Genomic DNA, 17105 nt, shown 5'->3' with positions numbered 1-17105 from the left:
ATAAATAAATGTAAAAAATTAAAATTAGAAAAAAAAGGAATTAAAAGGTGAGTCATGTGGCTGTGGAGGGGAGTGTGTGGAAAGGGCATTCTAAGTGGGGGAACGATATGGACCAAGGCCTTGGGTGGGTGGAGGGTGAGGGTGTCTTTAAGTGATGACACAGCCCATATAGCTGACACCAGGGGATCGCCTACAGGGTTGGGGGGTGGGGGAGGGACACAGGAGCCAGAGTAGACCACTTCCCGCCCTGGGAGCCAGAGGCCTAGAAACCCACCCCAAGACGGGGCTCCACAGCCGAGGCATCGGTCCCTCCCCAGCTCCCCGGACACTCTCGCCCGCACACGCTCACCACTCACCCCATCAGTGAAGAAGCTTCGCAGCATCCGCAGGCTGGGTACTCGGTTTGGCAGGCGCCTGGCGAGTGAGAACTGAGTGTGAGGGAGGTAGGAAGCACAGCTAGGACTTCTCCTCAAATCCCAAGGCTCAGAAGCCTTCCAGGGAGGGAGCTCACTGCCTGGGGGGCATAGAGGACACCAGGGCCGAGAGCCCCATCCCAGCCCAGTCAGGGTGGCTGTGACGGCCACACGCTGTCCTCACCTCAGAGCCCTGCCCTCTTCCCGGAAGGTGTTGAGCCCATCGTCACAGGACTTGGAGCGCTCTGTGGTGATGGCCAGCAGGTAGGAGGAGCGGCGGCCGGCCTTGAGGCTACCTGCAAAGCCACCCACAGGGTCAGCAGGAGGGCCAGGGCTTCCCTGGAGCCCTCCTGTCTGGGCAGGGCCAGGAGGTGACCACCCACGGGGCCCCTGGAGTAGCAGAAGCCGGCAAGAAGAGGCCATACATCAGGCAGCAAGCCCAGCAGAGACCCCTGAGGACCAGGCAGCCAGGGAAAGGACGGGGCAAGGGCTTCAGGGAGCACTCACTGCAGTCCTGGGAGTAATGGCGGCCAAGGGCAAAGGTGAAGGTTGGGGAGGATGGGCTGGTGCCCAGGACGGGGGCTGAGTTCATGGCGCTGGAGACCACAGCGGAGGCAGGGACATGCTTGGCTTGGAGGTCAATGCTGGGGCTGGTGGGTTCATCTGCAAGCAGAGGGGAGTGGTGGATAAAGGTGGCAGAAAGCTAAACCTGCCTGCCCCCCGCCCCCAGCCTCGCGTCCTGGCCCAGACCACGTGCCCAAGGCTCCGGTCCTCCGAGGCCCTGCTGGCAATATGCCCGTGGCCAAGGGCCCCCCCCCATCCCCAGACTGTGAGCATGGAGGCTCCGCCCCTGCCTCCTCCTTCACACCCAGGCCTGAGGTTGAGCCACCCTCCCTGGACTGGGCTCCTGAGAGCTTCGCACTATCTTCCCCACCAGACCGGGGGTCTCTTGAGGATAAGGACTGTCTCCTCCGTCAGTTGGGGGCTCCCTGAGGGCAGGCGCTACGTTTCCCCCTCACACTGGGAAATTACTGACGCTGTGTCTGCCCACTCTGACCGAAAGCTGACCAGGGGAGGCCAGGGCCGGGTCTGGCCTGGCCTCTTCTCCCTCACTCCCATGACCACCATAGGGTGAGCTCACCCTGCTCAGTTCCAGGTCCTGTCTCTCCACTTCTGGTCCCAGTCTCATGATCTTGTATCTGGTCTTTATCTCAAGCCCCTAGACCCAGCCCAGCCTATCCTGCACCCTCATAGACACAGTCAGCAAACCTTAAACCTTTTCCTGCCCCACTCTCATTCCCGATGTAGGGGTGAGGCACAATCCTCTAGGTAGACCAGAAACCTGGGAACCACCCTGTCTCTCCTCTCTCTTGCCTCTCCCTTATCCAACATCTGTTCCACAGGCAGCAAACTCTCAGTGTCCCCTCTGTTCTCAGGATAACGTCCCCAACTCCCCAGAGACTGACACAGCCCCTCTGGACCCTTTCTGGCAACCTCGAAAGGCACCCTCCTCTCTCACATCAGGGTTCTTGGCATATTCTATTCTCTCCCTTTACGTCCTCCCCCTAACTCTTTCTCATCCTTCAAATCTTAGCCCTAATCTCCTTCCTCTAAGATTCTCTCCTTGGCTACCACGCCCCAGTGTGGACCATGTCACCCTTCTCCGTCTCCTAGAGTCCCCTGTACTCCCATCACACACACACACACACACACACACACACACACACACACCATGGGGTTGCTCTTGTCCGATCATCTGTCCGGCTGCTGGACCACACGCTCCAGAAGAGCTTGAAGCCTAGCACGGTGCCTGACACAAATATTTGTTGGATGAATGGATGGGTGGAGGGTGGGTGGAAGGAACAAAAAGTAAAAGGAACAAAGGAAGGATAGAAGAAAGCAAGGGTGGAAGGAAGGATGAAAAGAAAGAATGATGGAAGACGAGAAGGAAGAATGAATGAACAAAGGGAGGAAGAAGAAAGGGAGGAGGAAAAGAAGAGAAGTGATGGATGGGTGGGCGGACGGGTGGATGAAGGATGAAAGGAAGGAGGGAGGGAGGAAAGAAAGACGGCTGGGGGAGAAATGAATGAAAGGAAGGGTGACAGGATGCAGGAGAGAACAAAAGGACGGATGGATGGACAGACAGACAGACGGACAAACAGAGAAATCGGCACTCAACCCAGAGTTTTGCCCATGGTTGACAGGTGGGTGGGGTAAAACAGGGCACAGACGACCCAGTCTCCCAAGACAGTCACCTCTACTGTCACTCACCAATGAAGGGGATAGAAGCCAGAGAGTCTTCAGTAGTGGCCAAAGGGGCCACCTTCCTGCCCAGGCGTTCCACTCGCCCACTGGACTCTGGCTCTGGGGACTCTTCACCAAACCCAAGGTTCATCTGTCTTGCGGAGGGCAGCTGGACCTTCCGGCCCGTGGGAGGCTTTTGCCTCAGGACCACCTCGTCGCGGCGATCCTCGGTGGCGGGCTCCAGAGCCCGGGTGCTGGGTTCTGGGCGCACAACCCTGGGTGGTTCGGAGGCCTCCAGCGGGAACGATGCAGGGGACTGAGCCAAGTTGAAGGTGGGTAGCCCCCCGAAGGGTGAGTCCCGGAAGGAGAGTGCGTGCAAGAGGCCAGTCCGGCGCTGGAATGATGGGCTGTAGCTCCGGTACCCGATGTAGCCGATGTCATCCAGGCCTTGCAGACCAGGCGGGGGTGGGGCCTGGGGCGCAGGAAGGTCCCTGGGTGGGCAGGCAGGGGTGCGGGCAGACGGACGCTGGGAAGCCCAGCCACAGCGCTCGAAACGGGGTGACACCAGTGCTCCTGGACCCAGCGCCTCGGCTGAGCGGGTGGCCCGGCTCAAGTAGTCGTCTGAGCGAGCTCGGTGCCAGCCCTCCTGACCCAACTGGCTCAAGGCACCCTGGGAGGTGGAGCAGGGCCATGGGCGGTGGGCAGTCACATCCTCCAACCGGTCCTGGGAGGCACTGCGGGCCCGGGGGGGCATGGCAGGACACCGTCTCTCCCCCGCCCTGCGGGGTACCTGGTTTGACAGCCAGTGTGACAAAGCCTGCTGGCACTCCAGTCTGCTGGGGGGCACCCGGCTGCCAGGCTCAGGAAAGGCACGGGGCGTCCGGGGCTCCGAGGGGAGGCGGGGGAAGGCACCAGGGCTGGGGCGGGGCTGGCTCATCCCCAAGGAAGAGTTGTCCGGGTGGGTACGGGTGGCAGAAGGGACGCGGGGCCCCGGGTCACTCCAGGCAGCAGGACTCCGGGGGTCACTGGGCAGTGCTGAGAGGGGCTCAGGCACCATAGTGGCCCAGGTGGAGACCCGGGCTGGCGGGGCGTAAGTCTTGCGAGGGTAGCAGATCGGAGGCGGCTCTGGGATACTCCGGGCCTCTCCAGAATACGGCTCGTTCCCCTTCAGGTAGGCGTCCTGGGAGTAGGCCTGGCCGGGGACACAGAGGCAGGTGAGCAGGGCTGGACAAGTCCCACAGGGCGGAGTTACATCAGCCCTGGGAGATCAGGACCCTAGAGAAGTGGACTGAGGGAAAGGACCAAGCGGCTGGGGGGCCCTGAGTTGGTGGGAGCCGGAAGGCATGCTCCAAAGAGAGTCGGGGGGAGGGAGGGAGAGAACAAAGAAATTAGAGGCCTTTGAGAGTCACACACACACACACACACACAGACACACACACTCTCTCACTGTCTCTCTCTCTCTCTCTCTCTCTCTCTCTCTCCCTCTCTCTCTCTCACTAGAGAAACAGCCAGGATTTCTCTAAGACTTATGACAAGGACTGCCTGTAGCCACAAACATTCCAACATCTGTTTTCTGGGGTCCTCCCCCATGCTGGCCTCAGCCGCCTCCCTGCTGCCTTACATCCAACAGTGCCCACAGCCCCCCGGGCTGGGCTGGGAAAACCCACCAGAGACCAGTCAAGGTGGCAGAAGACAGAGACGGCAGCTGACCAAGGGGTGTGTCCACGACGGGGTGGGCTGGGGGTGGGCGGGGGCTGGGAAAGCCCCGCCGTCCCTCCGTCCCCTGGACAGGGAGCCGGGGCCTGGCTCCTGGGCCTCCGGAGTGAAGAGAAACTTGCCCACCTCTTGCTCCCTCTGGGCCAGGCTTGGGGGAGGGGCCGGACCGTCTAAGGGGCCTCAGGCCACCTTCTGCCACCCCAGGCCTGGAATCTGGCACTGGGAGCCGAGGCTGACGCTGCATTGCTGAGGAGTGACAGGGCCGGTGCCCAGGCCCAGCCAAAAAAGGAGGCAGCCCCTAGGGACAGAGGCCTTGTGGCCCTGGCCTAGCCTGGCCCTTGATGGGTGCCCAGGGGCGTCTCTCAGGGTGAAGTATCAAAGGGTGGGAGAGTGAAACACAATACACACATACACACACACGCTCCCACGCGCACGCGCGTGTGCGTGCCACACCATAAGGAGATACTGGAAAATACACACCCAAAGACACACACACACACACACACACACACACACACACACACACAGAGCGAAACACAATGAGACACATATAAACTACACCTCCAGTCCCAGCACACACATCATGTGATGAGGACAAGTTAGACCACACCCCCCGTACTCACACTCAGCCCCCTTCGGACCCACACACCCACCCAGCCGGGGGACACTCACATACCTCTCCCTCCTGCCATCCTGCCGGCTCCCCAGGCTCCCCGCATCACCACGGCGGCGGAGGCGCTGGCGACAGCATCGCGGCCAGCCTCCGCCTTCCCTGGCCGGGGGGTGAATCCCCCCTGACCACTGTGCTGGCCCCACCTCTGTCCCCCACCCCCAGTCTGCCCTCCCAGCGGCTGCCCTCGGCCCCCCACCGGCTCGCTCTCTCTCTCTCTCTCTCTCTCTCTCTCTCTCAGCGGCTGGCGGGAGGAGGAGGGAGGGGAAGATGGGTGTGGAGGGGCCTCGCCGCGTCGGCGGTGGCGTCAGCAGCTGCCGCGGCCCCATTGGCCTCCAGCCTTGGCTCGCAACCACAGGAATGCCTGGGCCCCACCCTCTGGCTGGCCTAGGATGGTGGGGGCCAGCGGAGGGCCCCAGAGGCTGACATCTGGGGCCGCCAGCCCACCCGAACCTGGAACCCCGGTAACAGAGCTCAAGGCTGCTGCTCTCCCCACCCCTTGCCCCCCTCCTCCTCCTCCGGCTGGAGAGATGGAGGGCAGCCCTAGATCCCGCCCTGTCACCCCCTCCTGGCTTTTCCTTGCCTCGGCCTGGGGGAAGTGTACCCGCAGGGCCTTTGAGACTTGTGGAGAGCCATCCACCTCTCTGGGCCTCCAGGCTTACCTCCCCCTCCCCAGGAAGGGCAAGGGGACAATCCAGGTCAGAGGGTGGAGGTTCCCAGAGGGGCAGGGTGCCAAGCATGGCACCGTGATTACAGTGATTATGAGAGCACATCCAGGGCAGAAGCCAGCCCGGCTCCCAGGGCCTCCTGGGTTTGGCCCTCAGCCTTCCCCCAGGGGGGCAGTGACCTTGGGGGCAAGCAAGCTGGCATCTGGCTAAGACCCATGAGATCAGGAAATTGGATACTGGGCAGAGAGGACTGCCCTGGGCTCTGGGACAGGCCTGGGGTCGGTGTGCACAGAAAGATAGCATATGTAGGCGTGTGTAAGTCTGCGTGCGTGTGTGTGTGTGTGTGTGTGTGTGTGTGTGGACACAGCTACAGAAGACATGCTCACTCGGGGCCAGGCAGGGAGGGGGTGTGGAGAACAGTCTCTTGGGAGCCGACAAGAACGTGCCAGTCTGGCAGGGCCCGCTGGGCCACCCTCCTTCCAGATACTCTGGCAAGAATCCTGCCTGCCAAGGCCAGCGCCTCCCCCTCCCCCAGCACAGAGCAGCCCTGAATGAAGCAACAACCGGCCCCAGCCCAGGGATGGGCCTGGCATCCCTGATTGGGCAGTGCCGGACTGGTGCGGCGTCCTACACTCTTCTCTGCCTCCCGAAGGCAGAAGGGAGGCCCCAAGGAGGAGATATGTATCCCGCCCCCAGGCCCCAGGGCCCCTCCGCCTCAGACAGCAGGGCAGGACTCACCAGCTGGAGGATGTCCTCGTCCTTGGGCATGATGGAGAGCTCCAGGGTATCATCGCTACAGAGACAGGGCAGGGGGTCAGGCCAGGCTGAGGCAACAGGGTCTGGGAGAACAGGGATCCTGGTCGCCAGGGCAACCCCAGGGTCAAGGGGGTGGTGTGCAGGGACTCAGTGAGCGTGCTGGGAGCTATTACAGGAGAAGGGAGGCAGGGGGCACTCACCTATTCTGGATCAGAGCTATGACCTGGGAGTAGGTCTTCCCAATGACGCTCTCCCCGTTCACCTTCACCAGCCGGTCTCCTGGGGAAAGGGGGGGCAGAACCACATGTGAGCAGGCCAACGGGTGACCATGGCCCCTCCTGAGAACCCCTGCACCAGGCATGGATGACAGCGCCAGGACAGGGCCTTCCCCAACACCTGGATCTGAGAATCCCATCCTAACCAGAGAGCAGGTGGAAGAGACCCAGAGAAGGACAGCTCACCGGTGCGAAGGCCCGCTCTATGGGCGGGGCCATCATCCTTCACATTCTTGACAAAGATGGTATCCATGGGCTCCAGGCGGTGGTGCCGGGGGGAGGGTCCTGGTGAGCATCAGCCAGGTTAGCTGGGGGTGGCTGCTGAAGGTCACACCCATGCACAGCTACGCACACAGGGGACACACACTCAGAGAACGGTCACACTCACACGGACACAAACACGGACCCACCCATTCACAGAGACGTGGATGTATAGGATAAGACAAGAGGATCCGCCCCTGGGAGAACAAAGACCAGTGTGGGGAAAACACGTTCGCGGACGCACAGAATCACTCCTTAAATGGTGCTTTCATCCCAGCACTGTGCCAGAAAGTAGACTGAAAAGGATGGACAGATATGGGCCTTGACCTCGTGAAGGTCCCTGTCTAGTGGGGCAGACACCCGCACATGCAGAATGCCCACACCCACAGACCTGGGGAAAGCTGCGGAAAGGCCCTGAGGCTCACAGACACTCATGCCCACGCTTCCCACCCCACCCCCTTCCCTAGGGGCAGAGGATTCTAAGCAGAGGCCTGAAGATCCTGAGATGAGTACTCACCCCCTCATGACATCACATTACACCCCAGCTGCTAACTGTCTCCATCAGAGAAAGGGGCCTATTCTAGGTCAGCTGGCTCTTCCCCTTGCCCCCAGGGGCCTCTGCGATGAGGCTCAGGAGTGTCACCACAACTGCCCAGCAGAAGCCCCAACAGCAGAGAAAGAAGTCTGCCCGTTAAAGGAGTTTTGCCTTGGGGCACCTGGGTGGCTCAGTCAGTTGAGCAACCGACTTCGGCTCAGGTCATGATCTCACGGTTTGTGAGTTCGAGCCCCGCGTCGGGCTCTGTGCTGACAGCTCGGAGCCTGGAGCCTGCTTCCGATTCTGTGTCTCCCTCTCTCTCTGCCCCTCCCCTACTCATGCTCTGTCTCTCTCTGTCTCAGAAATAAATAAACATTGAAAAAAATTTTTTTTAAAAAAAGGAGTTTTGCCTTGAATACCCCGGGTGGCAGAAAGGGGCCCTTTGCGATAGCGAGGGTGACAGCCAGGGGAGGCAGGCCCACATCTGGTAAGATAAAGACCTCAGGGCTCCCCTCACACCGAACAGGACCCCAGCGTCTCCATCTCCGAGGACAGCCATTGGTCAGCTGCACCCTACCACCAGCCCCCAGGCTCTGCCGCCCTGTGTCTGTGCCTCAGCCTAGGCTGGGAGTAACTCCAGGGCAGAGGCCATGTCTTAGAAAGCCATCTGCTCCCCAGAGCACCACCCCCAGTGTGGAACAGACAGGCTCAGAGGGAGACAAATGTGAGAAAAGAAAGGAAGCATCGAAGGGACCACAGGGCCTTGGCGGGCCCAAGATCTGTCCTCATGTCACTGGTGATGACGAGTAGGAATGAAATTCAGGGAGCTCTCCCCTAGAGCCCAGAATAAATGTGCTGCCTCTTGGATTCTTAAAAAAAACAAAAGGAAAGGAAAGGAAGGAAAGGGAAGGAGAAGAAAAGAAAGGAAAGGAAGGAAAGGAAGGAAAGGAAAGGAAAGGAAAGAAAGAAAAGAAAAAAGAAAGAAAAGGAAGGAAAGGAAAAAAGGAAAGGAAAGGAAGAAAAGAAAAGAAAAGAAAAGAAAAGAAAAGAAAGAAAAGAAAGAAAAGAAAAGATTGAGGAGAGAAAGCACAGACACAGAGAAGAGCAGAGACTGGACAGCAGTCAGGGCTGGGGGCGGTGGGAGGGCAGGCAGCAAAACCCAGGCTGACTTGGGTAACGGGAGAGAAACAGAAGCTGGAAAACGGGCCCCGGCTCAGCCCCAGCCCTGGGCCCCACCCCCACCACTCCTTACCTCCTCCTCGGCCTCCATTCTCTTCCTCCTGCAGGGGACAGAGAGGTGGGTGTGGGGCCTGGGTCCAGCCCTCAGTGGCTCCACCTGGGCGGGCCCTTCGATGTCCCCCACCCAAGGCCTCCCCTCTTATCTTCCTTCAACTAGCCTGGCGCCCAGACGAGGCAGGAGGGGTGTCAGTGGGGACGGTCATCAAGCCCCGTGCAATGGTCCCCAATAACACTAACCCCCTCTCATGACTGCTGATCCCATCACCTTGTATTTCAGCCATTCGCCCCCAATCCAGTGGGGGGACCCATGACCCCTTCCTTTGGGGAGCCCCAAGCCCGATGAAGGAGGCACTAAATGGAACGCACAGAGAGAGGACACACAGGCAGACACAGATAAGCAGGCATGACGAGTGCAAACAGTGGCTATCAGCTCTCAGAGAATGGGAAGGGAAGGCTGATTAGCACCCCTCTGGGGGAGGGGATTTTAAGGCAAGTTTGAGGAGGGAGGGGAGAGGGAGGTCTGGGTGAGGGGAGGGGAGTACGCAGGCGCTGGGCAGCAGGAATAAACAAGCATTTGTAGGACAGCATCAGCTGAGCCGACGCGAGAAAGAAAGCAACACCAGCAAGTGACAGAAGTCAGACTAAAGCATTCAGGTTTGAAAGGACAGAAAGAGGGAGCCAGTGAAGGTTCTTGGGTGGGAGAGAGTGGATGTGACATACCAGTGAGGGAACAGGGTTCTAGCATCCGGCAGGGCTAAGAAATGGAGTCCAGGAGACCCACTAGGGAGACCTTTGGGGTCATCCTGGTAGTGAGAGGGAGGGTGCTGGATCTGGGGAGGGAACTGAAATGAGGGAAAGGAGGCCAGCGAGACAGGGTCCCACGTCAGAGCTGGATCCGACATTTAGCATCATTGTATCTACCCCTGTCCACAGACCATCCATTCTACCGCAGATGACAGGGAGTGACTTATCCAGGGCCACTCCGAGCCAGGGCTGGAACCCAGGACTCTCTGGCACCCCAGCCAAGACATGAAGGCTGTGGGGCACTGCTGGAGTGCAGTCCCTCTGCCCCTGCCCTCCCTGTGTGGGGTGCGCGCCTGCTGATGTGAGCTGACAGCACAGTGAGCGGGTGGCAAAGGCAGATGGATGCATTTAGACGGCTGAGCTCCCTGCAGGCTCCCAGCCCTGGGCAGGTTCTGGAAAGGGGATGGAATCCACCCCTGGCTTGCCCCGCCCAGGGTCTTCCAGCGCCCCACGTGAGCGAGGTCTCTCTGAAACAGGTCTATCACCCAGCCTAGGCCACTCAGGCTGCATCCGCCCGGGTCACCCCTCAGCAGGGCCCCCTGAGAAAAGGGGGCAGGGGCCAGGCAGCAGCGACATTCTGGGGGAAGAGGAAAGGAAGGACTGGAGGTTCCAGGGAACTAGAAGGTTGGTGTCCTTGGGCATCAAGGGGCAGGGGGCTGTGCCCCTCTCACACACCGTCAGCCCCCCACTTACACTCTTAAGCACGGCTGCAGCCAATGGGAATAGTTTACGCAGGTGCTCCCGGATTGAGACACGGATGAGAGCGCACAGGGACACATACTGAAGACGTGTATTTAGAGACACCTATCTACCCACGCCTACATACACAAACATGCATGCATATGACCCACATAGTGGGCACCCAAGCGCACACAAAGAGAGCCATGCAAGTACACAGACACAGGCAGTGAAACCCAAGGCCCCGGTTCTCTGGCAGGTGAGACCAAGCTCCCCAGAGGAGAGCCCCAAACAGCTGGTCTCAGCCCTGAAGGAGGGGGTGGGGGGGAGTAACAGGTTCATTGACTCCAAAATAAGTCTGTCTCAGGCCCTGCTGGGAAAGAGGTGGGGGAAGGGAGGGGGGCCCTCCTGGGGAGCCCCAGTTCCTTCCCGCATGCCTGGCCCGCCCCCAGCCCACACTGTAGGTTAGGCACAGAGAACCTGACATTTATACTATGGCCAGAAGGGCTCGTGGGGGTCAAGTACATAGACGCCCTCACATTACAGCAGGAGAAGTGACCAGTGAGTGAGACCAAAGTTACGTAAAGAGCTCCACTAGGATTAGAACCCAGGGCGCCCCCCTCCCGGCCTGGCGCTCTCCAGCACCCAGAGCCCAGAGCCGAGGCGAGTGCAGGGCCTGGGGCACTCTGGGAGGAGTCCCAGAGGTGTTTTAGGATGAACTCCCCAAGAGCTCAGGCTAGGGAGGGAGCAACAAAGCCAGCTCAGAAGTGGCCACAGGACAAAGAGTCCCAGGAACTTCACCTCTTCGAGAAGGCGGCTCAGTTTTCAGAGGCCAAGAGTCTGGGGGTGCGTGTGAGCGTCCTGGCTTCCCCCACCCCCAAGTTCATCGCCCTGAACCCGTTCACCCTTCTCCTGGGAAGACCAAACCCAGGGCAGTTAGGGATCTCTTCCACAATCGTACAGTGCCAGTGACCCAGCCAGGGCTGCCCCAGCCTCTCAGGGACCCTCCTCCCAAGGCCACGGAAGAAGGGCTGTGGAGGGGACAGTGCAGACGAACCTCCCTTCCCCCCACTGAAGCTTCCTCAGGACGGGCAAGGGCAGCGGGCAAGGTGGGTGTACCTTCAGGCTGCAGTGCACGGCTGACTCAGGGGGATACACAATGAAGTGGCGCAGGGTGAAGCCAAAGCCGTCCTGGAGACTTTTGCACAGCAGCAGTGTCCGCGGCCCCTGCCAGGGGAGGGGGCGCCCAGGGGAGCACCCATCTCTCGGGCCCAGCGGCAGCTGTGGAAGCACAGGGAACCAGGGTTGAGTGGCCGTGTGACCCACACTCCCAGGTGTGCACACTGCCTCCCGCAGCCAGGGGGAGGGCCTGGAGCAGGGGAGGGGGAGGGGGGCAAGGGCCCTGGGGTTCCACGCACGCTCCCCTGCTCCCCGACCTCCTCCTCACCCCCTTCCTTCCTCTCCCTCGCTCCAAAGCTGCTTCTTTCTCTCCCCTCGATCCCCTCATGGCACCTTTGCTCCCAGGGAAGTAACTCCCTGCCGCCAGCCAGGTTCTCAATCAGGTCGGCTCAGCAAATGTTCGCCAAGCACCTCTTACGCTCCAGGATCTGGACACGGGGCCTTCTGGCCTGGGAAGTGCCTGCTGCCAGCTGAGCTCATTCCCGCCTGCTGCACAATCTCACACACAGACAGACACATCCGCACACCCAGAGAAGCACACTCACGTGCAAAGGTACACACGGAGGCACAGATGAATCTACACACACAGGCTATGTAGACAAACACGTGCGCACACGATCGCACGTGATCAGAGTCTCCCACACATGCCTACACATACAGGCACACGCACACAACATATGCTGCAGACAGACACCCACACGCACGCACACACGGACTGGCTCGCACAAGCATCCTTCAGGAGCAGCGGCAGCAACAGGTGAGGGACTAGAGCCACGAGGGAGCGGGCTGGACATCAGACAACTGAAGGGACTTCCTGGAGCTCCGGAGCCCAGCCAGAGGCCTGGCCGGTCACCGGATCTGAGAGGGGAACCGGGTGGGGGTGGCGGGAGATACTCGGCTGCCCTCTGGCCGACCCGCTGGAATACTTGGGATTCCCCAAGATGACAGGCAGGGGATGTCTGAAGACCAGGGTCTGAGGGCACACAGGTCTGTTTCTGGGGCGGGAGAGAGAGTAGCGCGGACACTGCCTGAGAGAGGGCTCACCTCAGGTTCCCTGCTCAGACGCAGAGAGGGAAAGCGGGTGACAGAAGGGCGTCAGAGAGATGCCTGTGTGCACAGGGAGGCGGCCGGCAGATTGGCCAAGACGGAAGACAAGGGCGGGCTGCCTGGTGAAAAGCCAGGATGCCTCCCTCGGGGCTTTAACCCCCGACCTCAGGCATCCTAACCTGTCTGGGGGGCCCTAATCCAAACCTCAGAGGGCTCACCCTCACCCTCAACAGTCTCCTCAACCCCCTCGCTCCTTGGCACGAGCCCGGAGTCTTCAGGGGAAGAAAGGCAGGCTGGATGTGGACGGAGGAAGCCCCAGTTCTGGGGTGAGGGCCTGCCCCCTTCTCTATTAAGTTCCCCTTTCTCCCTCGCCCAACTGCTTTTGAGAAACCTCAAATTGGCACTTGGATGTACTGATGCTAAGAAGCTCCTTCGTGTATCCACCCCCCCAGCCCCCCCCCCCCCCCCCCCGCCGCCAGCCTGTTCACATTTCTGGTAGAAGAGAGCCCTGGGTCCAGCCCTTCGCTGGGGATTTCTGTATTGGGGTGGGAAGTGGGGTTGTAGTCAGGCAGACTTGAGAGTCAAATTTCAGAAGACTAAAGAACAATATGACAGGGGCAGTAGGCTTGCTTCGTGCAGTCCCAGAGAACACAGCCAAGGTGGAAGGTACAGGGAACAAGTGAAGCTCCAGGCCAGGGAGACCATTCTCATCATCTCCGTCTGGAAAACTACCAGCTGAGGACGTGAGCGCTCATTCTCCTGAAGGGTTCAAGCCAAAGCTGGAGGATCCCGTCTGGGAGGCCGCGGCTGAGATTCCAGCATGGGGCAGGAGGTCCAGCGATGGCCCCTCGGCTCCTTCCACTTGTAGCCCCAGCCCAGCCTGTCCACTGAGCTCCACACCCCCATGGGGGTCCGAAGAGTCCAGAGGAGAAAATTCTCTGGGAATTCTGCTGAGGTCCGAAATCCCCTGGATTTCCTATCTCTGCTGACCTGGCAAGGAACTGATCAGGGAGAGCAGAGGGCCTGGCGGATCCCCCCTGCCTGCTCCTACCAGAAGCCCCTATGCCTCCCCAGCGTGGACTGCCTCCCCCTGCACGCCCTCCACCGGGGCTCAGAGCTGAGGCTGTTTGCAGGGCCCATTGTTTTGCCGGTGTCCTGGATTAAGGTTTAAGCCACCAGCTGCCCCAGTGACGAGAAGTGGCTGGGACAGGTCCCCGCACGCCCCCCACCCCTCCTCCAGCACACATCCTGCCTGGAGCTGCCAGCTGCCTGGGGTGCCACTCTCTAGGGGCCTGGATGTAACCCAGGGAAGCGGGCAGGCCTTCTCCTCTCAGGCCCCCTCCTGGCCCAAACACCATTGGCACCCCCTCCCTTATCTCTGCCTCTCCCTTTCCTCTTATGCTTCCTTCCAGTCCCCCTTCCCCCATCTCTTCCAACCAGTTCCTGAGAATGTCAGTGTGGTAATCCCCCTGCCACAGCTCCCACACCCCGGCCTGAAGAGGAGACACCACGGCCCCCATGGACAGCCAGACCTGACGGCTCCCCTGTGGGAAGTTCTTCCTTGGATTTAACCTCAGTGCTTCATACTATTATTCACACATTTCCTCTCCTCCCCTCTGACCTGGGACACCCCTGGGTCTGGCTCTCATCTTTACAGGGAGGGAGATGATGGACACAGAAACAGAGAATGAGCCAGCAATGGGAACAGAAAGGTGACTAGATTGGGGAGGAGTTCAGCTCACACACATCCACAACTCTGCCTCTCTGGGGTAGGCACAGAGACAAGGGGATGGAGAGGGAGACGCTCGGGGGGACACAGGGACATCACTGATTACGGCTCTCCTGGCCCAGATCCATCTCCAAATGCTCTCGCCCTCATGCCAGGAACGAAAGAGACATCCAGAAATACCAACTGATGGTGGGAAGAGGGCAGATGGCCCCAGGGCCACAAATTAGACAGAACTGGACACGTGGTGGGTTGGCAACACCAGGAACCAGAACCCAGGAGTCCTGCTCCTCCCCCCTAGGAGCATAAAGAGGTCACTGCAGGGAGCACAGCGTTCATGCTGGGCACGGCGCCCACTGTGACTCACGCCCTACCAGCCTGGTCGATCCCGGACATCAGACACACTGTCCCCACCCCCTATCTCCAGCCCTGTCAGTCCTCACCCTGAGATCACTCATTACCTGCCACCTCTGCCTCCTTTGCCCACCAGGAAACCCGTGCATGCCCCTGTGCCCACAGCCCCTACCAGGGAGAGGGCGGAGTGGTGCCCACCAGTCCACTTAGTATGATCCTTGCCTGCCTCCGACTCGGGGTCCTTGCCAGCCAAACTCCTCAGGATTCCATGCCCCGGCATCTCCTCAAACAACCCTGGTCCCTTCCGTCCTTCTACTGCCTATAAACCAAGAGGCTTGAGCCACTGGAGGCCACCACCCAGACTGGCCAGTCCTCATCCAGCACCCCGGGGAAAAGCTCCCAGCCACAACCTGCCACCCTCACCCGCGTGTGTCTCCAGCTCCTCGCTCACTCCCCACTCCTGGGGCATCGGTCCCACAACGCAGGGCGCACTCAGCTCAAAGATCCCAGGAAGTTGGTGGCCCGATCCTACCCGCCCCGTCGAGGCCGGACCCCTGCCCCTTACCCCCGGCCCGCCAGCCCCCCCCCCCCCCCCCCCCCCCCCCCCCCCAGCGGCGCTCACCCTGGCCCGGCGCGGCCCCGGCGCGCGGCGGTCCCTGTGGACGAGGCAGGGAAGCCACAGGCAGCGCGGCTCCGGGGCGCTGCAGTCCACGCCGACGGCGCGCTCCCAGCGCCAGCCCCCGGCCCCCGCGCGTTCCACGCGCCACACGGCGCTGCCCACAAGCGCCGCGGCCGCAGGGGGCCCCCGGGCCCGGGCCCGGCCGCCGCCGCCACCCCCGCCCCAGTGAGCCGCGGGCCCGGCTTCCGGAGAGGGGCGCGGGGCGCGGGGGCCCCCGGCCGCTCCACGGCGCCCGGCCGGCGGCGTCCTCGGCCCCCCGGGCGGCAGGCGGGCCCCGGAGGCCCCCGCCCGCCCCCCGGAGCCGCGGGCCCGGGACCCAGGGGCCCCGAGGGGACGGACGGCCCGCGCGGATGGCGGCAGGACGGCTGGGGCAGCTCCGCGCCTCCCGCGCCTCCGGAGCCTCTTGGCTGAAGGCGCCTGAGCCCGGACACGCCGCCGAGTGGCAGGGCAGACACCTCCCCCTCCGGGGCGGCCCCTGTGCGCGGCCGCCCAGATTCCCCCCCCCCCACCCCACACGCGCGCGCGGGAGGCACTATACAGCGCCCCCGCGCAGCCACACACTGCACACCCTCTACGGGCACACACAGACACACACACCCTCACCCTCCCGCTCACACGGAAACTCACACTGCCCCGGCCCACACACGTTGTACTCGACAGTGCACACGCGCATCCAGCTTGGCTGTGCCCGAGAAACACACATTCACTCCTGCACACATGTTCTTCGCAGCGACGCACACAGTCCTGCCCACCCTGTATGGACCCACACCCCCCACACACCTATACACCGGCTACCCTCCCATCCACACCCACACACACTCACTCTCCCTCTGTCCACAGACCCCACGTAAACACACTATTCCCCTCACGTACACATCGTGTGTGGACACCTTTCCATATGCACACACACTTTGGACACCCTCCCGTGCATACTTGGTCCACGCACCCTACACGGACGCGTTTGCAAGCATACCCACTGTGTCCTTAAAAGCACACCAGACGCCCCAGGCACTCACCTGTATGCTCCACACACACCCCACCCCACAGAGACACCCACGAAGGCAAGCCAGATGACACGCACACGTTGTCCAGGATACATACTCCATGCACTGGTGCTCTGCCCCCTCAGTTCACACACACACACACACACTGCCCAGCACTGAGAGCAGACGGACTCTCATACCAGAGTTACGATATAACCTCAGGCTGCAGGTGAAGTCCCCGTCACCACCTGTAGGGGATTGTGACCAACCCTCTTCCCCCCCCCCCCCCCCCCCCCCGGCCACCCTGCCCATTAGCCTCACCCAGAGGGGCCACCACCAAGCTGACAATGGGCTCCAAGCTGGCCCCCACCCCACCCCCAGCATGTGAGTCAGACAGGAAGCCCATGTTGATGGCAGACCCTGCCTGCCTCCCCTTCCTGGCTCCCTTCCCAGGCCCCTTCCCGGGTGGGGCCAGTAGAGGCCTTGGCCAGTGGGCGTGCGATCACCGCCACCTTTTCTATCTCATTTGTTCACGGTGGCTTCTCGCCACAGCCACTCGCTGTGGCCCAGGGCCACTTGCCATGACCCAATTTTCAGGGAAGGAAATGGAGGCCCAAGAGCACCTAGCTTGCTATGACAGCATGGGACTCCAAGCCCAGAGCCCCTCACTCCAACTGTGGATCTTCTACCCAAATTCTAGTCTGCAGCCAGGGAAGGGAGGCTGGGGTTGGGGAGCAGCTCCTGGCCCCCCGCCCCCAAATCTAGGAGTTTGGGGAGGAAGAGCCATAGGGCTGGGCCCTTGTAGGGCAGTCATCAGAAGGGAGAACCCTACAGAAGGGGTAGCTCCCCCTGCTCACCCGCATCCCATCACCTGTGTC

At 61.1% G+C, this 17105-nt stretch overlaps 1 protein-coding gene across 1 annotated transcript in view; it reads right to left on the bottom strand.

The window, feature by feature from the left end:
* The window catches only part of ARHGAP23 (Rho GTPase activating protein 23), a 47365-nt gene extending 35447 nt beyond the window's left edge, over nt 1–11918 (bottom strand). The window contains 10 exon segments of the mRNA XM_032595708.1: nt 357–414; nt 598–709; nt 921–1076; nt 2685–3849; nt 6450–6504; nt 6668–6746; nt 6929–7027; nt 8791–8818; nt 11379–11628; nt 11857–11918. Of these exon segments, the coding sequence (XP_032451599.1) occupies nt 357–414; nt 598–709; nt 921–1076; nt 2685–3849; nt 6450–6504; nt 6668–6746; nt 6929–7027; nt 8791–8818; nt 11379–11628; nt 11857–11918 (2064 nt within the window).
* Nucleotides 11919–17105: the final 5187 nt, after the last annotated feature.

Source organism: Lynx canadensis, chromosome E1, assembly GCF_007474595.2.
Source record: "Lynx canadensis isolate LIC74 chromosome E1, mLynCan4.pri.v2, whole genome shotgun sequence".
Classification (NCBI taxonomy): domain Eukaryota; kingdom Metazoa; phylum Chordata; class Mammalia; order Carnivora; family Felidae; genus Lynx; species Lynx canadensis.
This window is presented reverse-complemented; position numbering and strand designations above follow the sequence as displayed.